This window comes from Solenopsis invicta, chromosome 7, assembly GCF_016802725.1.
Source record: "Solenopsis invicta isolate M01_SB chromosome 7, UNIL_Sinv_3.0, whole genome shotgun sequence".
In the NCBI taxonomy this organism is placed as follows: Eukaryota; Metazoa; Arthropoda; class Insecta; order Hymenoptera; family Formicidae; genus Solenopsis; species Solenopsis invicta.
Window position 1 is genome coordinate 17871064 of NC_052670.1, and position 26339 is coordinate 17897402.

Sequence of the window (26339 nt, forward strand, 5' to 3'; positions counted from 1 at the left end):
TACTATATGCAATTACGCATACAGCAACATTGTAAAAAAATTAATAATGAACAAAAAGTTAAATCGCCATATAAAAAAAACGGCAAAGTTTTATGTGACATAAATATTTTTATATCATAATATATAAACTGTATAATGTATGTTGTATGTATAATGTATGTACGTATAACGTATATGTTACATATATATGTATTATATGTATATACACACACACGGGCACGCGCACGCGCACGCACGCACGCAATTGTATGAGATATATATTTTGTTATAGTTTTAATTGATTAAGTTTTTTCCCTTCTCAAAAATTTAAAATGTAAGGATCGTAGATCGTAAGGATGCAGCCCGGAGTCCGGGATGCAAGTCGATTTATGAGCCACCTAGCAGTTTAATGTTCCGGTTAATGTGAGGCAAAATCTAGACGCATAAATCTTGGTAGTGTCACCCCCGTAGTTATAATATGATTGACAAAGTGTACATAAATATTGTAACGAAATGTTGCGTTCGGGCGTGGGTCGGACGTTTTTAGGTTTTTGATTAAGTATTATTTTATTTTGTGATTTTAGTATTTTGTAATGGGCTGCTGTCACCAGTCCTGCATTTTGTCTAGGACAAATTATTTATTTTATTTTAATAATTATTTCGTATCCTATTATTATTATTTAGGAAGCATGACTAGGAAGCAGTGGCGTGGGATTGGGTTTAAAATAATTTTGTGAGAGCATGGTTATATAAAAATAGTTTTATAATTTTATTTAAATGAAAAGCTATTAAATTGGTTTCGTCAGAAAATAAATAAATAAATAAATAAATAAATAAATATATATATATATATATATATATATATATATATATATATATATTAACATGAACGAAAGATAACAAATTTTATAATATAATAATTATTATGATTCTACATTTCGTAGGCCGATAGCGATTTTCAATATTTTAAAATTTACTTTAATGTTTGATATGACACAAGGTGATTTTCGCACCGCTATGGGTTTTCTGTGTAAATAGATGGGAAAATGGGACGCGTGGGTATTCTGTTTGGTATAAAATAGTTTGATGGTTTTGCTGCTCTCTTCCTAAACTCGGCGATCTCCTTCCTTACGTCTCGTTTAGGAGGACAGAAGAAAACTGTGAAATCCGGGAACTCAAGGACCGGTAATTCCGCCGTGGAAGAGGGGACGTCAGGGAATTCTGTCCAATATGTAGAAGAATCAAAGTCCTTGACCTCATTTAACTCTTTGCGAAGACTGCGTAAGAATCGTCTACGGCCTCCGGCTTTACCGCAATGGATCTTTTTGTCCATGTTGCTTTATAAAGAATTGCCATTTTTGTTGATTAATAAAAATTTTTTCATTAATAAACAAATAAAAAATAAATTCTTACCGCTTTTCCGATTATTAAATTAATTAAAGAGAGAGGAGCGTGAGCGTAGGAATGTGGCGTGTGGAACAGCGGAGTAAACTTGAAAGTTACAATTTTTAAATTATTAACTGTTTAGATCTTGAATTTTAAGATTGACAATTGATTGAATTTAATTCTGATTTAAAATTAAACATTTTTAGTTTAAATTTTAAATCTTGAGTACTCGAGCGTCGAAGAATAAATCAGGATGCCGGTAGGGTTTTTAAAGAAGGGAGAGAGGTTGGGAAAGGAGAAGAGGTGGCGAAGAAGGCGCAGACACAAGCATGACACCAGGTCGCGCGCAACTCGAGAAAACACACCTCTCAGGGTAAAAAGGGAAGCTCCGGAAGCATGCTGCACGCGTTCCCGGAGCCCCCCAGTCACGGACCAGGGCAGGACACCCGGAGAGGTTTTAGTGGGTATGTCCCCGCCGACACGTCGTCGGCGGGGAAGAGCCCCACATAACCACCAGGCCTCCCCCGGGGCCTGGGGTATGCGATAATGCATTTCCTCTCCATTAACAAAAAAAAAAGGGGGGGGGTAAAAAGGGAAAAATGGAAGGTAGTAGTGCAAGCAAATTACGCCGCAACCAATCTGAGGAAAGGAGAGCGAGGAAGGAGAGAAGGAGTGTAGGTTAGGTCGAGGCCGCACTCAAGCATAAGCTCGGTGTGGTTCAACATGTCCTACAAAGGAGAGGTAGTATGGAAGGAGATATCCCGATGCTATTCCTCGGCTGCCTCGTTTTACAAGAATAACCCTCCCGTCGTTGGAATCCCTCTGCCGATCTTACCGTTGGCTGGCTGTTTGTCAAGCGCATACTCCGACTGTCCAGAGCGATCTGTTCAAAATTGCTCCGCGCGCGCTTCTTTTATATGCTCTGGACGCGCGAGGGTGATTATGGGTTTGAAAACGGCGCTGCAACGCGCCCTCGCGACTAACGCCGGCTTCCACGCTTATAGACGCTCGCGCGGGGGCAAGCCGCTGAGGTAGAAGGGGGGGAGGACTGCGTTCCGCCGGCGTCCGTATTCCGCTGCGCGACCGCGCGTCGACAAACGTTCGAGAACGCTGGACGGCCGCGCGCGTTCGCGGGCGCATTCTTTAAATTTTAATATTTTAAAACCAACACATCCACGCCAAATGAATTCAATACATTAATAGTGAATTCTACAAAATCATAAATAAACGCGATTGTTTTAGAAAAATATTATCGGATGGCGTAAAAAAATAAAAAATTTTGAACACCAGACGTAACACGAAACAAAGCTAATTAGATGGAACGCGCGTTATTAATTCTGTCTTTGTGCAAATCTTGAAAGTTTGCAACGCTTGGAATGCGTATCGCGTCGTGCGTACTAATCAATCATCCATATGTTTAATTGCTAATGTTGCTGTCAACGAATGTGTCAGCAAAACAGATAAGTTTCAAATTAAACACATTTCTATTTCTCATATAGAGAACCAAGTACGTGAATACTTTGTGTTACATTTCATTTACAGGAAATGGTCAGAGAAATGGAAGGTGAAAGAAAGATTTTAATATGTGGATAGAAGGAAAGAAAGAAGAACGGGGACAAGGAAGGAGTCCAAAGTTAAAAATCAGAGAGAGAGAGAGAGAGAGAGAGAGAGAGAGAAAGATTTAAATTGAAGGACCATAAAATAAGAATTAAAAAAAACGGGAAAAAAGGGAAATAGAGGAGACGGAGATGGTAAACATTTCTAAATGAAGTATAAAAGAAAATACAAGTGCAATTGAACATAAGTTTGAAGATTATTTTTAATAATTGGTAAATATCATATCATATATTTTTTCAGATTTTGTGTAATAGAAATGAAAATTTATTTAATCAAAAATGATCTCTTTTAGTAAAGATTTTAAAATATGTGCAATAAGGATTGAGAAACGAAGAGAAATAAAATAATGTAGTATGTAATAAGTAAGAAGGAGGAAGAATCGTGAGAGTGTAAAATAGAAGTAAAATAGAAAAGAGATAGGAATTAAAGAAGGCGGAGAAGGTACAGATGTTTAAATAAAAGTCGCGAAAAAAATTATGAGTGCAATTGAACATGGGTTTGAAGAATAATTTTAATAACGGATAAATATCATATCATATATATTTTCAGATTTTGTGTAAAAAAATGAAAATTTATTTAATCGAAAATTATCTCTTTTAATAAAAATTTAAAAAAATATGCAATAAAAGTAGAGAAACGAAAAGAAATGAAATAATGTAAATAAGAAGGAGGAAGAATCGTGAGAGTGTAAAATAGAAGTAAAATAGAAAGGAGAAAGGAATTAAAGAAGGCGGAGAAAGTACAGATTTTTTAATAAAAGTCCCGAAAGAAATTAAAAGTGCAATCAAACACGAATTTGAAGACTTTTTAAATAACTGGTAAATATCATATTATATTTTGAGACTGTGTGTTGTAAAAATGAAAATTTCTTTAATCGAACATAATCTCTTTTAGTAAAGATTTTACAAAATGTGCAATGAAGGTAGATAAACAAATAGGAATGAAATAATGTAAGAAAAAAGTAGGAAAAATTTTGAGATTGTAAAATATGTAAACAATAAATAGGAGAGCGGAATTAAAGAAAGCAAAGAAGGTAAAGATTGTTAAATAAAGGACAAAAGAGGTTAAGAATGCAATTAAACGCGAGTTTGAAGATTTTTTTTATAATGGATGAATATCACGTGGCATTTTGACATTTTGTGTTTTAAGAATAAAAATTCCTTTAATTGGACATTACTTCTTTTAGTAAAAATTTAGTAAAAATCTTGAATTTTAAAAAATGTGCAATGAAGGTAAAGAAAAAACGAAGAATGAAATAATGTAAGAGGGAAGGAGGAAGAATTATGAGAGTGTAAAGTAGGTAAAAAATAGGAAAAATAAAGGAAGGTAGATAATGTAAAAATTTAAAAAATAATATTAAAAAACGTCTATTAATATAATTTTTGTATAAAATATTAACTACCGTTCAAATTTATTAATGCAAGGCGGGATCATGGAACAAACTACATGTCTCACATTTTATCAAGGTAATAATAGCTTTGTACAAGGGCAAGATGAACAATGTTATATTGATTGATCATTCTATGGTAAGAAATATAACAGATATTCTATATATTATTATAGAGAATTAGAGTCCTATATAAAGAGAGAAGCGACATTGATGTCCGAAGTTCTGATTGGTAATCTGATTGATACTTGATTGGCTAAGCGAGCAGCCATATTGTGACCACAGCTGTTTGCAGAATGATACGAATGGTGTTTGATGACGTTAGAGCGGTCCCAAAATGGCGGTGGAGGACTCAATTGGATACTAAAGGTTGTGGTGGGGATTCGATGTCGCTTCTCTCTTTATATAGGACTCTATAGAGAATGTTTGAAATTAACTGGCATTTTTTTCAGGGTGGCATTGTAGCAAAAGGAACTTTATTCCTAGCGCCAAATATGAATGTTTCAACTGCAAGTATAATAATAAACCAGGTTACTCCTCATACTTCCTCTTTAATCCTTGATAGTATAATAGCTAATTATTGCTTGACACTACAAAACGCGTAAGATCAGCATAAAATTATCTTTTAAAAAAAAAAGTAAAAAAAGACGTTTTTCATCAAAACTCTACTGTTTCTGTATTTTAGGAGAAAAAATTTTCTATGCTTACCCATGTGGTAATTACGTTTAACTTTAAATCTACAAAATTAAATCTGCTAATTCTACAAAATCGAAGTATTACAAGATACTTTGTATTCTCATTGAAAAATTTTCTTATTCTAATCCAAGTGGTATGTATTCAAAAACATGTGTGAAATTTTTAAATTGCGCCAATTATAAAGAGTATACATTATTTTGAAATAACTGTTGTATAATAAACGCACCTCAAATCTTTATTTTTCTTTCTTTAAGTCTTAAGTGATAATATTTTTGTATTTGAACAGCAAAATTTTTCTATGCTAATCCACAAAATTAGTCTAATCCAAGTGGTGATATTAATTTTTTCTAGAATAACATTCAAGTAATACTTAAGTTTGTATTTCCATTGAAAAATCTTTTTGTTTTAACCCAATTGGATGTATTCAATTTTAATAAGTTTCGATGGAATATATAACATTTAATTTCAAAAAATTAAAAAGGAAAGAAAACAAAATAAGAAAATTTTATTAAAATAAAAAATTTTTAATGTACAAAAATTTGGCGCTGCTAGATAAGGGCAGCAATAAGAATTGAATAAAAAAGAATTTTATAAATGTAACAAACAGCATGTGTAATATCAGAAATCTGGGTACATATGCAGTTTAGTATTAATAAGAATAGAATAATTTTATTTAAATAACAACATTAAATATAAAAAAAAACTTCAGTTATAATTTAGTTATATTTAGTTATAATTAGACATCTAGCAGCGCCAAGTTTTTGTACATTAAAAATTTTTTATTTCAATAAATTTTTCTTATTTTGTTTTGTTTTTTCTTTAATTTTTTGAAATTAAATGTTATATATTCTGTTAAAGTTCTATGGATATTTATTTAGCAATTGGCATTCAGTTAATAAACGTGCAATACGTCCGTTACGTGTATGCAACCGTTACAAACGCAGGTCGGTGTTCAACTGACAAAATGCGCAGAGAGATACATAAAAAAAGGGTTGAACACAATAGCCTAGAGATAACATCCGCATCTTAGAACCATCAAGCCACTAGGCTCAGGCACGAGAGTCCAAATTCTAAATAGTTTCAACACTCTCTCCAGAATTTGACTCTCTCGCTCTCACATTCATTCTGTCTCGCAGGTATTCAAATCTGACACGCGCCAAAGATTTTGTCAGAATATCAGCTACCTGGTCCTCGTTTTTAATATATGTCACGTTTACAATATTCTTTTCACACATGTCACGTATGAAACAATACCTAACGTGAACATGTTTGGTTCTCTTGTGGAACTCGAGATTTTTGGCGAGTTTCATAGCACCCTGATTGTCTATCCGCAAGTCGACCGGCATTCTATGCTTGTACCCGATATCGGTCAACAATTTCTGCAACCACACGATATCTTTCACTGTTTCACTCACCGCTATAAATTCAGATTAAGTGGTGCTTAGAGAACATAATCCTGTGCAACATAATCCTGTCTATTTGAAGACCAAATCACTGGACCCCCAGCTAGGAAACTCATGCAACTACTCATCGACTTGTGCGTTTCAGAGTTTCCGGCATAATCCACGTCACTATAGATCACTCGGCACATCAAATCTGCTTTTTCGATACATTATACCTACGCTTTTCGTACCCGATAGATAACGCAAAATTTTTTTCACCGCATCCCAGCACGCTTTATTGTAGTTTGACAAGAACCGACTTACAAAACTCGTTGCAAACGGAATGTCAGGTCAACTAACAACCGCTATAAACATTATCGATCCTACTACCTTGCAATATGGAATTTTAGAAGAATCATTCGTACCTCCGCCGTGAACACTGTCTATCAAAGCCTTATCGATTGGTATGCTCACATTCTTGCACTCATTCATTCCAAATTTATCCAACATTTTCTCAATGTATTTCTCTTGATTTACAAACACAATTTCATTCTTAGAGTCTCTATATATTTGCATTTCGCAAAAATTATTTGCGTCTAGAATCTTTATGGTTACAAAATCACTCAAAGCCTTTATCATATTCTATAGCGTCACTGTTTTTCGATAAAATTAACCCATCATCTACATACAGTGCTAAAATCACCGCACTGCCTTTGATGCGACCATTGAACACACATGGATCTGGTTAGCTTTTCACAAATTCGAAATTACACAGGAATCCGTTGAACGTCTCGTTCCAGCATCTCGACGCTTGCTTCAGCCCGTAGAGCGATTTTTCCAATTTTAGGACGCAGTCTTTCTCATCGTCCTCGACCTTCAGACCATCTGGAATCTTCATGTAAATGTTCTCCTTCAATCTTCCATTCAAAAAGGCCGTTTTGACATTGAATTGTACTAATTCAAGATCGTTCTGTGCCACCATTGCCAGTAACACCAGCAACAAGTCGTAACGTACCACCGGTGAAAACGTCTCATTGTAATCCACTCCCGGTATCTGCATAAAACCTCGTGCGACAAGACAAGCCTTGTAACGCCGGCCGTCTTTTAAATCTTGGACCTTGAAAACCCATTTGGATGTTATCGTCTTCTGCCCAACGTCTTTCACGATTTTCCACGTACCATTTTCTTCATGTGCGTGTAGTTCTTCTTTTACTGCTCTTTCCCATTTCTCACTGTCTGGCCCTGTTATAGCTTCGACAAATGTTCTCGGCTCCTTAATCGTTGTCCAATACGCCTCATAGCGAACCGGTGCTCTGCGTTCCTGTTGCAAACGCCTTACACCTTCACTCGCTACTTTTTCAATCAAAAGCTTATGCGCCTTTTTAGCCTGTTCGTCTTCAATCATTGGGAGCTCTTTTAGCAATGTTGCTCCTTGAATTTCTTGTTTCATCACAGAACCAACATCCTCTTTAATCGGAATTTTTACTTGTACTTCCGCCGCCTTCTTGTCGCTCACTGGAACATCTTTCTCGTGTATCGTCACGTCTTTCGATTCCTTGATAGTTCTCGTCATTGGCAGATACACTCTTGCGTTCCCTGATTTGCCTTGAAAACCTACAAAAATCCCCTTTTGAGCTTTTGAGTCAAATTTCTTACGGAATAGACCTGGAACATGTATATACGCATCGGAACCGAACGTTTTCAATTTCAATAAATCTGGTGTCTGCCCAGTCCACATCTCGTAAGGTGACACATCTCTGTCCTTTCGATTAGCAATACGATTGAGAATATATACTGCATAGGCCGTTGTTTTTGCCTACAGGATCTTCGGTAGATTTTTCGCGTGGAGAAGAGTACGCGCGCACTCGACAATCGTCCGATTATCACGCTCCGCCTTGCCATTTTGCTCAGGAGTAAACGGTGCTGTCACTTCATGCTCAATACCTTTCTTCTCCAAGTAACTTTTCATTTCATTATTGACGTATTCGCGACCTCGGTCCGTTCGAAGTGCTTTAATAGATCTTCTGAAGCGATTTCGCACCGCAGCTTCAAATATTTGAAATTTTTCAAATACATCAGATTTATTTTGCATAAAGCAAATCACGCAAAAGTCAGTAGCATGGTCTTTAAAATTTACATACCAGCACGATCGACCAATTGACTCAACTTCTACTGGTCCCACCACATCACTGTGTATGACCTCACCTGGTTTAGTATCACGTCCATCCTTGGTCGATTTGTATGATTTTCGATGCATCTTTCCTATTTGACATGGTTCACAAAAGAATGACTTTACCTCCTTGAGATTGACCGACGGCAATAATTTGTGTTTGACCATCCTCTTAATAGTCTCAACATTCACATGCTTGAGTCTCTCGTGTAACGTCTTTAAATCTGAATTACACTTTGCAGCATTCGCCTCGCTGCAAGGAATAGTTTTAAATGCTAAGCAATACACATTATTCGACGCTTTCACATCCTCAGCTACCTTAACGCCATTGTGGATTAGTTCCGCTTTCCTTTTCGTGAAAGTCACACATATGTTTTTGTCTGTTAAGCGTCCCGCAGACAAAAGGTTCCTACGTAAAGTCGGCACAAAAAACACATTATCAATGCAAGCCTTTTCGTATTTTCTATCGACGCATTTCATTATTTCGACGTAGCCCTTCGCAGGACAAATTCCGTCGTTGCCCACTTTTATGTTCTCAAGTGCTCCATCTTTATAGTCTTTGATCCACTCTCGACAAAACATGGAATGCACAACTGTCTAAAAACTACGTGTCTTCCGACGCCATATTGTCATGATCAAACATGTCCGGAAACGCGAACGCGCACGCTGCACCAGAGCCACTCGATGCACTACCGAAAGTACCGCCATTTTCAGCAGGCTTCTTCTTCGGTTTCGTCGGACATTCCCATGCAAAATGTCCCTTTTCAAAGCATCGGAAACATCTAGCATTTCCTTTCTTTTCGGCTTTCTTGAATTGCTTGCCCTTATTCCCGCCTTTATTTTCCGCGTTGCCCCTCGTGTCTTTTGCTGGATTGACCACCATAGCAACGAGCCCTTCACTGATTTGTTCCTCCTTGAGTACATTCTTTTCTTCTTGTAGTAATTTATCAAGCAAATTTGAGATGGTCTGCGCACTCTCCGAAACATTGGCCCATGTGGTCTTAAAAGCACAATATTTCGACGGCAGCGTCGACGTAATTTTGGCCATGACCGTGTTGTCGTCGATCTCCTACCCAATATCACGTAGCCGGAAAGCACGATTTTGCACACGTGCCACGTGCTGCGCCATAGTGCAGCCCGGCTCCATCGCGTACCCATGGAAATCCTCTAATAACGATACCTTGTTCGTTGATAATCGCTGTTCGTGGATCGTCGATAATTTTTTCCACATATCATGAGCAGTATCACATACTGTAAAGGCGCAAGTTTACGCGGCGAATAAAAGCTAGCGTTTTACCCCCTCTCCATCAATTTGGCGAATCCAGCAAATAAACGCTCAAAGTTCGACACAGTTCAACTTTTAGCGACTAAACGCTGGCGTTTACTTACCCCTTCTCCACTAATTTTCATCAATTTGGCAAATTCAGAGGATAAACACTCAAAGTTTGACACAGTCCAACTTTTAGCAAAACGACGCTGAAATTTAAATATTACATTCCAAATTAATTACCTTCCAAAAGTGAATATATAAGAAAAAAGTTATGACTGAAAGATTAAATCAATTGACATCATCTGAAAATACAAACGAAGTTAATATATACTATATACATATAGTAAGCATACTTTTTAGGCTAGGTTGCTTTTTGTTTTTTATTTATGTGAGATAGCTTTATTTGTTATATTGTGTTAATAACTGTGTTTTTTATATTGTAGGAAATTCTATTATACTTTTGTTATACCCTCATATACTTGTGGTATAAGAAAGTGAAGAAATATATCGACACTCTTGTATGGAGGATTGAATGTTACATAGATAAAAATTCATATTATTTTTATCCTAAAAGCGGTAAATACATTAGTAACAATTTCGGCCCGATGCAAAAAAGAAACTGTGCTCATTACGATTTACAAAAATCGGAGCTACCCAAAACTTTCTTTTATATCTATTTTTTTTTCTTTTTTTAACAAATACATTGCAGCAATTGCAGCAATTGCAGCAGCTATACGTCGTCTTCTAATTTCAGCTATAACCGCCACTGTGCGTTTATAATATTTTACATACTCGATATATTGATTATAACCCTAATAGCACAAAATATTGGTTCAATATTGGGAAATAATGTAAACCCAATATTCTATATTGGGTGTGAATTGATTTTCAGTATTGGTCCAATATTGCAGAGTATGATATCGACTTTTATTTAACCAATCTTGAAGTTGCAATATTGGTCCAATATTGAAAAATCATGTCAACCCAATATTATCTATTGGATGTGAATTGATTTTCAATATTGGTCCAATATTACAAAGTATGATATCGACCATTATTTAACCAATATTGAAAAAAAAATAAATACGATATTATATATTGGTTGTGCATTGGGTTTTCAACATTGGTCCAATATTAGAAGGTTGGACCAACTTTAACCAATATTAGTCCATTTTTTTTTAACCCAAGCGGTCACCCATCCATGTCGCGACTCCGGTGAACGTTGTTTGATCTGTGTGATCGCTGCGAACTGATCCCTCGTGATGACCTGTGAACACTTTGTGCTGATACTTGTATATAACTTGTAGATCAGGTCAATATACGTTATCAAAAAAATGGAATATGTATAATTAAAGCACATTATTTATATAAACAAATATAAAATTATAGTTTTTTTACTAATTTCACAAATGCGGAATAGTGTCTGGAATAACTTTTCTGTTATTTGTTTGAGTAAGAATGCAATTAGAAAATATATGTCAATATAATACAAATTAAATATAAAAAATTTTTATAAAAAAAAATTTTTTATACAATTGAAAAATATTGTTTGCTCATTGGAATGTAGATTGAGGTTTCTTCATTTATGGACCTATTTCGTTTATTGATAATATTTACAATACAATTATTGACTCGTAACATTGGCAGCACATTAATATTTCTTTTATAACCAATATTCGCTTTAGATTTGGAAATCTTGACCAATAATGAGCTTCCAATATAAGTGCAATATTGTATCATTGTTAACTCGTAACATTGGCAGCACATTACCGTTTCTTTAAAAAACAATATTCGCTTTTGATTGGCAAATATTGGCCAATGTACTTCTAATGTAAGTGCAATATTGTACAATTGTTGACTCGTAATATTGGCAGTACATTACCGTTTCTTCAATAAACAATATTCTCTTTACATTGGCAAATCTTGGCCAATGCACCTCCAATGTAAGTGCAATATTATACAATTGTTGACTCGTAATATTGGCAGTACATTACCGTTTCTTCAATAAACAATATTCGCTTTACATTGGCAAATCTTGGCCAATGCACCTCCAATGTAAGAGCAATATTATAAAATTGTTGACTTGTAATATTGGCAGTACATTACTATTTCTTTAATAAACAATATTCGCTTTACATTGGCAAATCTTGGCCAATGCACCTCCAATGTAAATGCAATATTGTTTATTAATTGGCGAGCAATATTACAAGTACATGTGCAATTGATTCTATGACCAATATTGGCTCTTTATTGGGAAATATTGGCCAATGTACTCCCAACATAACCAATGTTTCGCCAATGTTAACCAATATAAAGCCAATGTACTGTGCTACTAGGGAATATTCCAACTCCATTTTTACGGTTATGTCAGATTATGTACTTAGCAATTGCCGCTTTTAACGCTGCTTTGCGTTGCGGTGGAGTTGAGTAGAGTAAGGGTAAAACGCCAGCTTTTATTCGCTACATGAAAAGAATAGAGGCGATAGCGTTTAGCTTTTTAACGCTGCTTTGCGTTGCGATTGAGTGGGGGTAAAACACCAGCTTTTACTCGCTGCGTGAAATTGCACCTTAAGATATTCCATTTGTATCTCATCACACGCCGTAATTATGGCTGCGTTCCGAAATTTACTGCCAGTACTGGCAGCACTGCAAATGCCGTTCCAATATACATTACAGTAAACTTTCTGTGTAACTTTCGTCTCTACATGACGTCATAAAATTACGTCACTTCCTACTTTCATTACTGTCGTTCGGGAGGTCAGATAATGACAGTAAAAAGATGGCGGCATCCAGAAACAGTAAAAAGATGACATCTGAAAATTTATGCTTTATAGATCCCGAAACGAATGAAAACTATTTTATATTAGTAAATAGAGAAGATGCTGCAAAAGCACATAAAGGTATGGTATATATATTATAATTAATAATTATAATATTTATAAAAGTATGATTTATTCTTCTATCTTTTATAGATCTAAATTTTGCTACATTGCTATTTGAACAAGCAAAAAATCCAAAGAACAATCAACTATTTCGCAAATTATAAATAATGAATATGTTCTCCAACAATACAAATATAAAGTAATAAATACATGATATAAGTTCATAATAAATTGTTTTATTAACTTTAGCGAGTACTAGCACTGGAGACCTAACCTCAACAGAAGATTCAGATTGTACAGAAAGTAAATAGATATTAACATGCAAATTTTCACATTTTTAATTTCGAAGATTGTTTATTTTAATATATTTTTATCAATATTTTAGATAAATATATATGAAAAAAAGATAAAACAATATTATTATTACAAACATATTGCGAACATAAAAATGAATTTTGTAATGGAAAGAAAACTGCAAAACAAAACTGGGAAAAAATTGCAAAAGTAATGCAAGGAAAGGGCTACAATGTGACTGGATTGAAATGTTCAACAAAATTTCAAGCCCTTAAACGACAATATAAATGTGTTTTGGACCATAATAAGAAAAGTGGAAATAACAGAAAAGAATGGGAATATTTCAACGTAATGAAAATGTTTCAAACATTATTTTAAAAATTTTATTTAATGATATGATTATAATATACGATATTTATTTATATATTAATTAAACATTATGTATTTTATTTAGATTATGCAAGAATTATTTGACAAAAAACTGCACTTGGGCAGCCTTTAGCAGTTGCAGGATCACATGTAGAAGAAAGAGAAAAAAAACCAGAAAAGGAAAATATGCCAGAAAAAGGTTAAGGAAAGCATGGTTAAAAACATACATATACATACACACGCACACGCACACACACACACACACACACACTCTCACACACACACACACACACACACACATATGATGTAAAAATAAAATATGCTAGTTATGAATTAGGCAATATTGTATATCTTTGGTATTTATAATTTTAGGTGCTAAAAAGAAGAAGATTAATAAACTTGTAGATTTCATATCACAAAGTCAAGAAGATGGAAAACTTAAAAGAGAAATTAGAGCAAAGCAACATGAGGAGAAAATGCTTGCCATGAAAAGAATTGAGAATTTATTGGAAAAAGTAATAGAAAAAGAAAGAAAGTAAACAGATTTATGTTGAAAAATGTTTTTTGTTTATATATTTAAAGTTTATAATTTTAAAAGTATTTTTTTAATTTTTAAAGAGTTAAATATTTTATGCGTTTAAGTTACAATATGTATCAAAAAATGTTAATATGTTATTTAATACATGTGACGCAAGGTGCTTATGTACATAATTTCAGTACAAAATAATGTTTAGTTTTTGTATTTTTGTAAGATAATAATGTGATAAACAATTCTTTTATTAAAACTTTAATAATATCAAATTCTTTCCTTATAATTGTCACATGTAATATATTTATGTTATAAAATAATTTAGATTTGTTGTAAAGTGCTGATTTCTAATAAAATAAAAATAAATATTTTCATTAAGGTTTAACTTGTAGTTATATTTATTTTCATTGTCATTTACTTTAAATTTAAGATGCGTTTCCATTTCACATATGATGCGTATAATATATTCTCGTTCTTCGTGCATGTTACACAAGGTTAAATAATACATCATGTATGAAATAGAATGTATTATTGTTATATATGCTGATAATAAAATTTTTTAAATAAATATAAAAGAAGGATACTTTGTGATTCTTTTTTACATTTGGCAAGGAATACATAATAGCATTTCTTTTTTCATTACCTTCGTTTTGTACAGTGTTATTTTCTATAATTCTAAATTGTTCTTCCCTAAAATCAGATTCATCGATAATAAGAGGAATATCAATTATATCATTTTTTAACAAACAGATATTGTGTAAAATACAGCAGGCAATTATACAGGGTGTTCGTTAATGGTTGTCCAGCCTTTTACCGTACGTAGATGCCGTACCGACTGAGCTTGCTAATTTGCTAAACGTTTCCTAGATGACAGCTGCTTCGGTTGAGCGCGCGAACGCGATCTCGCAGGACCGAGTGACACGTACAGACCCCTGGTGAAAATTTTTCTCATATTTTTTTCGTATAATTTTTCCGAACATCTGTATAATTTTTTATGAAACGTTATAAAATGTAAAAAAGTTAAAAGTATTTTTTTAAAACTGTGAGATGAGAAATCTCAGAATACTTCAGAATGTACGTGTATGAAAAGTTCTAACAATAAGAGATGTAGACTTTCTAAGTATTATTTCTACGTATTTCTGAAAAATGTTCCTATTCGTATAAAAATTATGAGAAAAACTATAACCAGGAATGTTAAATTCTATAAACGAGAAATTTTATAAAAAATTATTAGAATAGTTTTTACCGGGGAAAGCTGTGCATACTTTGTTATATTACATTTGTTACTAAGATTACTATTTCTATTTATTAATCAAATTAATAAATAAAGTAGTAAATAGAAACGTAGAATACTGAATACATTTAATAATTATTAAATGTACTGAATACTGAATACATTTAATAATTATTAAATGTATTCAGTATTCTACGTTTCTATTTACTACTTTATTTATTAATTTGATTAATAAATAGAAATAGTAATCTTAGTAACAAATGTAATATAACAAAGTATGCACAGCTTTCCCCGGTAAAAACTATTCTAATAATTTTTTATAAAATTTCTCGTTTATAGAATTTAACATTCCTGGTTACAGTTTTTCTCATAATTTTTATACGAATAGGAACATTTTTCAGAAATACGTAGAAATAATACTTAGAAAGTCTACATCTCTTATTGTTAGAACTTTTCATACACGTACATTCTGAAGCATTCTGAGATTTCTCATCTCACAATTTAAAAAAAATACTTTTAACTTTTTTACATTTTATAACGTTTCATAAAAAATTATACAGATGTTCGGAAAAATTATACGAAAAAAATATGAGAAAAATTTTCACCAGGGGCCTGTACGTGTCACTCGGTCCTGCGAGATCGCGTTCGCGCGCTCAACCGAAGCAGCTGTCATCTAGGAAACGTTTAGCAAATTAGCAAGCTCAGTCGGTACGGCATCTATGTACGGTAAAAGGCTGGACAACCATTAACGAACACCCTGTATATTTCGAAATTAAATCCGTTCTTTGCATAGGGAGAGTATCTAAAAAGCTTTTCCAACGACCTTTTAATAAACCTAAAGATCGTTCAGCCATCATTCTAGTACTTGATAAACGTTTGTTGAAATTAATTTGCCTTTCAAATGAATGTCCGTTATCTTTGAATGGTACCATAACATATTTCGAAATACAGTAAACTGCATCTCTCAGTATGTGACTGTCATTAAGAAAATAGGCATTTGTACACATGTTTTCAATGTTTAATAATCTGAAAACACGATTGTCATGTACAGATCCAACTTGTCCATAATAGCAATGTATAAATTTTAAGTCTGCATTACAAACAACCTAAAACAAAATTATATCAAAAATATTATTAATAATATAAAACTAAACATTTGTGATATAAAGAATATAATGTTGAATAAATACAAATAATATTAAAAATATTAGTGTTACGAATTGCTTGTTAGCTGGGTTTCACCTTGTAGATTGAAAATGATCGACTACGTTTTCTTACGACTGAATTTATTCCGCCATTACAGAGAAGAGAGAGAGTCTCTTCTTGTTTCGCAGAAGTAGCGCTCGCAGGCGCTTGCGCACGCGGAAGGATACGAGGGAACGCTCGCGACGCTAGGGATATAACGCGTGGCGCTCGCTGCTTGATGACCGAACTTGCACCTATTAAGTGGCGCGAATTTAAACAGTTTGAACATAGCCCCCGGCATTGAAAGATCCTTTCAATAAACGAATAAAAAATTTGAATTTGTGAACATAAACGATCTGATTTCGTTTGGCCGGATGACAAACATAGCAGTAAATCGCATTTAATTAACTTATTAAACAAAATTAAATCTTAGAAATAGTGGACTGTAAAATAAACGCTTAAGAATACAGAAATTAGGCTATAACTCAATTTGTCTTTCACTTGTATCACCTTTAGAGTCTTGACTATTGTTCTGCTCTTTGTTCCTTTGGCGACACTTTTCTAACGGCAGCGGACATAATCTCGCGACCGCGATCCGCACGATGCCTGTTGTAGTCTTCACTGTTGCTACCCTTACGGTTCCGTCCAATCCAGGATGGACAGAGATGACGCGACCTAATCTCCATTTGAAGGGAGGCAAATTGTCCTCCTTGATAAGGACCAAAGTGTTGTTCTCGAGTGGTTTGAACGGTTTTTTCCGTGCGTTGTTGAAGTTCCGAAATGTACTCCTTGCTCCAACGCTCCCAAAAATGCTGGTGCAGCCTTTGGACTAGTTGCCATCTAGACAATCTCGATTCGGGCAAATGTGTTAGTGATGGGTCAGCTACGGAGTTTACTGTTCGACCGATCAGAAAGTGAGCGGGTGTTAATGGTACAAAGTCGTTGGGATCTGACGACATCGGCGTTAATGGACGCGAGTTTAACGTGGCTTCGATTTGACTTAACAATGTGTAAAATTCCTCGAAAATTAACGCCGCATTACTTGCCACGCGTTTTAAATGATATTTGGTGGCTTTAACGCCCGACTCCCATAGACCTCCTTGATGAGGAGAATATGCAGGAATAAAGTGCCAGTTAATTCCGGCATCATTAATATTTTCGCTTACTTTCTTGCCTTGTTCGCTTAGAAATTTACCTAACTCGTTCAATTCTCTATTAGCGCCTACGAAACTAGATCCATTATCTGAATAAATATGCGCCGGTTTGCCACGTCTGGCCGCAAATCGCTTAAGAGCCGCGATAAATGTTTCCGTAGTTAAGTCGGATACTAGTTCTAAATGAATTGCTTTTATTGCGAAGCAAATAAAGACGCATACATTTAACATTTGGTCGTTTTGGACCCTCTACCTTTTCTGTCCTTGATTATGAATGGACCTGCATAGTCCACTCCTGTGACATGGAATGGCATGCTGATGGACACGCGCGTTTTGGGCAATTCACCCATTACAAATTGAGTTTGCTGAGGCTTGTTTCTAAAACATTTGATACATTCATGTACTACTTTTCTCGCGAGATTTCTCCCGCCGATTACCCAGAATTTTTCGCGTATCGATGTTAAGAGTAGTTGTGGTACTGCATGCAATAATTTTAGGTGCTCGTCTTTAAAAATCAATTTTGTGAATGAGTGTTTTGATGCTAATATTGCTGGATGTTTTTTATCATAACTAAATTCTGAGTTTTTTAATCTACCGCCTACGCGCAGAATACCTTCGTTATCGATAAACGGATTGAGTGATGCTAGCCTTTTGACTTTAATAGAGCTGTGTTTGTTGTTGACGATGTCCATCTTTTCTTCTGCAAAGGACTCTTGCTGGGCTATTTTGACGAGTTCGTATAAGGCTTCTTCTGCTTCCATCGCGATGATGACTCCTGTTCTTCGTTGGTTTTTATTTCTGCAGTTGTTTGCAAAGCGTCTGCAGTATGCCAGTTCGAATGAGGCGTTTCGCGCTTGATTTGGACTCGAAAATTGACGGCGTCGCTACTTGTGTTTGCTTGAACAGGTAATATTCCTTTTTCAACTCTAATGAGTTGTTTTCCTTGGTGATAATTATTTGCGGCCATTCCTTTTCACTTGCTGACAGGAATTGTGGACCATGCCACCAAAGATCCGAGTTTTTTAATTTGTCAGCTGTTAAACCTCTTGAGAGCAGGTCTGCTGGATTTTGCGCAGTTGGTACGTGCTTCCAACTGTATGTTTCTGTTAGCCTCTGTATTTTGGCTACCCGATTTGACACAAACGTGTGCAATGAATTTGATTGCATTTGCAACCAGCTTAGCACAATTGTTGAATCACTCCAACAAGTGATTTTTTGGAATGATATTTCCACTGATTTCACTACCTTGACCACCAGGCGCGCGAGTAGAAGTGCTGCACAAAGCTCTAACCTCGGGATTGTCTGCTGCTGGAGAGGAGCTGTTCTGTTTTTGGCACATAGCAAATTTACCTGAGCATTTTCTCGTGATGTTTGCGATCGTATATATATATATATACATGCTCCGTATGCTTCTTGAGATGCATCTGCAAATCCGTGGAGTTGTATGTTTGTGTATTTTCTGCATACGACATTGCGAGGAATTTTAATTTTATTAATGTGCTCTGTTTGTTTGCAGAACAATAACCATTTTTCATGTAGCTCTATTGGTAGAGACTCATCCCAAGTTAGCTTATACAGCCATAATTTTTGCAATATTATTTTAGCTATTATGTTGCATGGGCCAAGAACTCCGAGGGGGTCGAATATCTTTGCTATGTCAGCTAGAATGCTCCTTTTCGTTATTTTGATTCGAGTTGGTTCCTGTACTTTGAATATAATGTTATCCGAATGCGCTTGCCAGTAGGTTCCTAATGTTTTTGTTTGCATATTATTTGCGATCTCCACGTGATTTGAGATTCTGTCTTCTTCCGGAATATTTATTGTAACGAGAGGGTCGTTCGATATCCATTTCTTTAGTTTGAATCCTGCTATTCCAAGAACGTATGAAAGCTGCTCTATTATATTTTTTGCTTCTTCGATGGTGTTCGCCCCTGTTAATAGATCGTCCATGTAAAAATCTTTGCGGATAATCTTTGCTATTTTGGGAAGCTTATCATTGAATTCGTTCGTTAATTCCATTAGACATCTTGTCGCTAAAAATGATGCTGATGTTGTCCCATACGTCAGCGTTTAATTCAAATGTAGACACTGGCTCTGTGGTATCTGCACGCCATAAGATCCTTTGCAAGTGACTTTGCTCAGGATTTATCAATATTTGTCTATACATTTTTTCTACGTCTGAGGAGACAATGTACGGAAACGTTCTGAAACGAAGTAATATTGCCAGTAAATCCTCTTGTATTGTGGGTCCAGTTATTTGTAGCTGATTCAAAGATAATCCGTTGCTTGACGCTGTTGATGCGTCGAATACTACGCGAACCTTTGTTGTGAGACTTTCCGTTCTTATGACACAATGATGTGGCATATAATATGCCTTTTCGTTGTTTGAATCTTCTTGAATTCTTTGCATGTGACCCAAGTTTTCATACTCTTCTAAAAATATGCTATATTGTTTCTTGAGTGTTTCATTTTTGTTCAATTTTTTTTCCAAGTTTATGAGACGACGATTAGCTATTGCTTTAGATTCACCCAGTTGGTTTGGATTTCCTTTAAACGGCATGCTGACGACAAATCTTCCTTCTAGATTTCTCTTTGTTGTTTTGACAAATAACTCCTCGGCTGCCTTTTCTTCTGCTGTGAGCTCCTTTTCGTTAGACATTTCTTCTATTTTCCAAAATTTTGTGAGTTGCTCGTCGATGTCCACCTCCTTGGTGAGGTTGCACCTGCTTGAATTAATGCGCATAGCCTGCCAAGGACCGGCTGCTATCCATCCGAGCCTAGTTTTGTGCATTGTTAGTCGCTTAAGCTTGAATTGGCCTATGCATAGCAAATCCCAGAAGTGATCGCCTCCTATTAAAAGATCTATTTTTCCCGATATGTGGAACGATGGGTCCGCCAATTTTATGTTAGACGGGATTTGCAGCTCATGCAGATCTATCTTATAATTCGGTAGCTCACTTGCAATTTCGGGGGTTACCAAGCATTTTAATTTAAATTCATAATTGTTGTGATGCGCTGATACACGAACGTTGCAGCTGTGTTCTAGTTGCGTTGACATGCCGTTTACCGCTTCGATATTTGTTTTGAGTACAAATTTATCTAATTGTAATTCTTGATAAAGCTTCTTCGTGATTAAATTCGATTGTGACCCAGGATCGAGCACTGCTCTGGCATTTCGTTGTTTTCCGTTGCAGTCCGTTACTAGTACTAATGCCGTTGCCAATAATACGCTGAATGTTTGTTGATTCTGGGAGCATAAGATAGCTGAGCTGGCCTCTTCCTTTGTTGGAGCTGCTTCCACGGCCTTTTGCCCCTCAAATGTAATAAGGTATTATGCTTTCCGGAACATTTTTTGCATGTGCTTGCGTGACATTCCTTGATAAAATGTCCGGCTCTTAAACAATTAAGGCACAGTTTTATCTTTTTTAGATGCTCGGCTCTGGCGTGCGGCGAGAGCTCGAGGAATTTTTCGCAATTCGCTAGTCGGTGCATCTCCTTGCAAAAACTACATCTTTGTTTTTGAATGAGCAATGCCTTTACCTTAGGGCGATCCGCCTGTTTTGCCTTCGAAGAGCTGCTTTCGCTCATCTCAATGCTGTCCAATAAATCTGCTCTTGAGTTTAAAAATGTCTTGAATTCTTCCAATGTGGGGATGTCGTTGCCTGCTCTTTCCTTTTCCCAGGCTCTTGCTGTGACGCTGTCTAATTTTGTTGAGATCAGGTATATTAATAATGTATCCCAATGTTCTGTGGATTGTTCTAAAGCACTTAACGCTCTCAAATGTTTATTTAAAGTATTTATAGTTTCGCGAATTTGACACGCGGACTCTTGTTTCATGCTATTTATATTAAAAATGGCTTTAATATGATTGTGAGCGAGCTTTTATTGTTGAAACGATCGCAAATTGCATTCCATGCCACAGTGTAATTCAAGGCGGAAAACTCTAATGATTTAATAATTTGCGCTGCAGGACCTTCCAACGAAGCCTTTAAATAGTGAAATTTTTGTATAGGATCTATCGCTTCATTTTTGTGAATGAGAGACTCAAATGTGTCTCTAAAACTAAGCCAATCAGATGTCTCGCCCTTAAATTTTGGTAATTCGATAGTTGGCAATCTGATGCCTCCTGCTTTTACAATAATATTGTTACGAGCAAAAAGGGGTACTTGTTTACTCGCGCTCTCACTCCGGAAAAGAACTAGACTTCTTTATCAAACACAAAATCACTTTAATTGTTAACCACCAAACACGACCATATCATCACACACCAAACTCCAAAATCACAGACAGCTCATTTTTTTAATAAACAAGGCCGTTGTCAAGGAGAACGCTTCACGGCTTTATTCACACCGCAGCTCGAACTTGCCTCGCAGGGACGGCTCGGCTCGTAACAATATCCCCCTAGACGGCAGTTTTCGTCTCCTCATTCCAACGACTCGCCCGAGCAATTAAGTTAAACTGCGAAAAGAATTCACGTAACGGAGTACTTCCGTCAAAAGTATCTGGTTTTAATTTAAGACCCGACTCATTGTTTAACAAAATTCGAGAGGTTTCCTCCTCTCCCGTGATAACAGTTTCTCTCTCAAGAGGCAAAATGTTCTAATCGCGTGCATCTCTCGTTTTATTAGCGGCACTATTACAAGAAAGACTTAGCTGGTTTTCTTGAAGATGCCGGAGTTCCATTTCTCGTTGTCGCAGAAGCGTCACAAGATCCTCCTGCTGCCGTATCTGTAGCGCGCGCTCTTCGCGCATCTGTTTAAGCTCCTCCATCGCCGTCCGAAGAAGCGTCTCCGCGCTCGAAGTTTCACCTTCAACACTTTCAGGAGTCCGCTCAATTCCCGTTGTTAACATTGCATGCCCGGCGTCTCCCGAGGAACGTGTGCAGAACCCTCGGCGTGGGGTATTTGTAAGAGGCATTGTATGTCGTTTCTCTCTGTCCGTCCGTTCGATCCCGGACGAGCCCCCAAAATGTTACGAGCAAAAAGGGGTACTCGTTTACTCGCGCTCTCACTCCGGAAAAGAACTAGACTTCTTTATCAAACACAAAATCACTTTAATTGTTAACCACTAAACACGACCATATCATCACACACCAAACTCCAAAATCACAGACAGCTCATTTTTTTAATAAACAAGGCCGTTGTCAAGGAGAACGCTTCACGGCCTTATTCACACCGCAGCTCGAACTCGCCTCGCAGGGACGGCTCGGCTCGTAACACTATGTTGATTTGCTTGTCTGGCTACATTTGGAAGGGCCTGCGTAGCATCAGGAGCCGCTTGTGACGATTCTCCTTGTATCGGCATATTATAACCTATATTCGCTGTTACGCCTGTATTAGCTACGTGTATATTCGCGTTACGGAGATGACGAGTAAGCAACCATTCTGCAACAGCTTGTGCCACTGTTTGGAAATAATCCGTTTCGAAACGCTCGCGATACTGCGTGGTCTCTTTCTCGTCGCTACTTATTTCATCTATTTTCGCTTGGATTTGTAAATAGTTATCGTATGTTTCGCGTGCACGCGTAATACGTTCTCGTATTTCCAGAGCCTTCAACTCGCTTAACGGTTCATTCGCATCGGACGCCGCGGCAAGAGTTTTGCTTATGTATGCATTAAAGCTGGTGAGTTTTGATCTCTCCGTCGCGCGAGTTTTGATTAATCCTTCCATCGCTACGCTTATCGCGACTACAAAAAGACTACGTGAGATTGCACCCGAATAACAAGACGAGAACAATAAGTGGGTGGGGGAGGGGAGGAGGAGGCTCACTTTCTCGCGTGATCGAACTACCGCGCTGACCTGTGTCGGATGCTGCTGTTGGGACGCCTCTTCGCTCTCAGGTTGACTTCACGTTGCTCCGGTGCCTTCCTTCGAACGCCTGCATGGCACAGGATCGGCGCCTGCTTGCCTCGAGATGGTTGACGAGCCGTGTGCTGCGTCTTAATGGCGGCGATCGGGCGGACTCGTGTGCGCCGCTCAAAGCTTCTGCTCTATATTGCCGTATGGGTTGCTTACTGCGAGATCCTTGACGATTCTCGTTTTCTTCTCGCCTCATCCGGCTCGAAGGACCATGTTACGAATTGCTTGTTAGCTGGGTTTCACCTTGTAGATTGAAAATGATCGACTACGTTTTCTTACGACTGAATTTATTCCGCCATTACAGAGAAGAGAGAGAGTCTCTTCTTGTTTTGCAGAAGTGGCGCTCGCAGGCGCTTACGCACGCGGAAGGATACAAGGGAATGCTCGCGACGCTAGGGATATAACGCGTGGCGCTCGCTGCTTGATGACCGAACTTGCACCTATTAAGTGGCGCAAACTTAAACAGTTTGAACAATTAGTATAACAATAAAACAAATGTGCAATAAAATAATGTACATTGAAAGCTTAACAAATAAGATTAATAACTTACTTGCAACTGAATAGAATGATATCCTTTTCTATTAATATAGGATTCACTACGATCTTTTGGGGCTATAATTTTGATATGTGTGCCATCGATTGCACCAATAACTCCTGGAAACCTATTAGGAGTACAAATTGAAAACCGCCGTTTTCCAGTAGATGGCGCCAGCGGTAAATGCTGGCGCCAAACGTTAGATCAAAAATTTTAAATGTAAGGTTGGGCATCTGGCAACAATTCCTTATCATTGCAGTTGTGAATTTTTATCGGCGTTATATATTTTTTTGTGATCGAAAATGTCGAAATTTATGCCCAATAAGCGTCATTTGCGGGAAGTTTTGCTTTTTGCCTTCAATTCAAAAAAATCTGCGGCTGAGGCGCGTCGAATGATTGTAAAAACTTATTGTGAGGCTTCCATTAGTGAAAGAACGTGTCGAGAATGGTTCCAACGCTTCAAAAGTGGTGATTTCGGCGTAGAAGACAAGGAGCGTCCCGGACAGGTGAAAAAGTTTGAAGACGCACAATTGGAAACATTACTGAATGAAGATTCATCTCAAATGCAACAGGAGCTTGCAGATTCATTGGGCGTGACTCAACAAGCTATTTCACATCGTTTGAAAACCATGGGAATGATCCAAAAGCATGGACACTGGGTGCCATACGAATTAAAGCCGAGAGACGTCGAACGGCGTATTTTCGCGTGCGAACAGCTGCTCCAACGGCAAAAACGGAAGGGTTTTCTGCATCGTATTGTAACCGGCGATGAAAAGTGGATCCATTATGATAATCCAAAGCGAAAAAAATCGTGGGGCTACCGCGGTCATGCATCAATATCGACGGCCAAGCCAAACATCCATGGCTCGAAGCTCATGCTGTGTATTTGGTGGGACCAGCTCGGCGTGATTTATTATGAGCTGTTGCAACCGGATGAAACCATCACAGGAGCTCGCTACCGAACACAACTAATGCGCTTGAGCCGAGCATTGCAGGAAAAACGGCCACAATGCGAGCAAAGACACAAAAAAAGTGATGTTGCTGCACGACAACGCTCGGCCACATGTTGCTCAGGTCGTTAAAACCTATCTGGAAACATTGAAATGGGACGTCTTACCTCATCCGCCGTATTCTCCTGACATCGCCCCTTCAGATTACCACTTGTTCCGATCAATGGCGCATGGCTTGGCTGAGCAGCACTTCCGTTATTACGAAGAGGCCAAAAACTGGGTCGTTTCGTGGATCGCCGCAAAAGACGAGCAGTTTTTTCGACGCGAGATTCGTATGCTGCCCGAAAGGTGGGAGAAAGTAATGGCCAGCGATGGACAATACTTTCAAGAATAAGTATGTAACCATTTTTCAACAATCAATCCTCAAATTTTGACAAAAAACGGCGGTTTTCAATTTGTACTCCTAATAAAAATATATTGTTGTTTGAGACAAACTTTATATTCAAGTGTAATTATCCATTAAACTACTTTTAATATCAACTTCAATAAATCTTATTTAAAGGTATAGTTCGCCGTTCTCTTGATGAAACTTTCTCCCAATGGTTCAGAAGAGATTCGATAATTCCATGGCCTGCTCGATTTCTGGATTACAATCTGTGTGACTTTTTTCTTCGGAAAGCATTAAAAGAAAAAATATTTATGCACATTGTTACGTCCGCGGATTCGCGAGGGTTGCGATCCCGGGACGTAGATCTGATTCGTTGGTTAGTTTTGGTGTTAAGGCAGCTGTCACCAGTCGCGGCTCCGAATCGTGTGATAACACGGCCGGATACGCGACAAATCCCTTGTATGGGAAATAGGAGGTATTGTAAGAAGATATATTATTAGTAAGTTTAGAAGATGTAGTAGCGTTTTATTAACGCTACTGGAGGTGTAGCGTGCGTGCTCGAGCTTGGCGTGGGATTAAATGAATGACAGAGCGTGTAAAGATTAAACTGTATATGTATATATTTACTGTAGGTACATTGAGGTAGAGACACCTGTCTTAAGTGCGAGTTACATGAAAAATGAGGTAACCCGATGGGGTCCTCTTGACTTTAAAGGGGACCATGATGTCTCCGATGATTCGGGGCCCTCTTCGTGCGAGGCTGGGCCTGGCCGGCTTTAATGTGGTCATCCCGAGAGGCAACGGCCTGGTCGGGACCCGAATCGGCGCTGGGTCAGGAGATATTTTGGCCGTTCTAGCCCGCGGCCTCCCGTCAGCTCTATCGTCCCTGGCTGGGGTTTCTCCAGAGACGACTATGTTAGCGGTGCGCGGGGATCCGGGCGAGTGGTCCTCTGGGGTTCCGGCGGTTTCCTGGATAGGCGAGTCGTCGCAACTCAGGGCCTCGTCCACCTCTCTGGGGGAGGGCAAGGGGCTGAGTCGCGGAGGCGGGAAAACCGATGGGTCAAACTCGCCCG

The 26339-nt window shown here is 37.3% G+C and overlaps 1 protein-coding gene across 1 annotated transcript; it reads right to left on the reverse strand.

Annotated features, from left to right (window-relative positions):
* Positions 1 to 9686: 9686 nt before the first annotated feature.
* Positions 9687 to 25904, reverse strand: LOC120358334 (putative nuclease HARBI1). The gene is made up of 5 exons (XM_039452249.1): positions 25894 to 25904; positions 23944 to 24055; positions 15958 to 16301; positions 14605 to 14741; positions 9687 to 9868 (listed from the first exon to the last, which is right to left on the reverse strand). The coding sequence occupies exons 1-5, from the start codon at positions 25902 to 25904 to the stop codon at positions 9687 to 9689; spliced, it is 786 nt and encodes a 261-aa protein (XP_039308183.1).
* Between the last annotated feature and the right edge of the window lie 435 nt (positions 25905 to 26339).

Excerpts from the sequence above, each read along its gene's own strand:
- LOC120358334 (XM_039452249.1), bottom strand. Across the intron at positions 16,302-23,943 it reads ATCATTCTATTCAGTTGCAA|GTTGTTTGTAATGCAGACTT; the intron begins GTAAGTTATTAA and ends ATTTTGTTTTAG. Across the intron at positions 14,742-15,957 it reads ACGGATTTAATTTCGAAATA|TATAATTGCCTGCTGTATTT; the intron begins TACAGGGTGTTC and ends ACGAACACCCTG.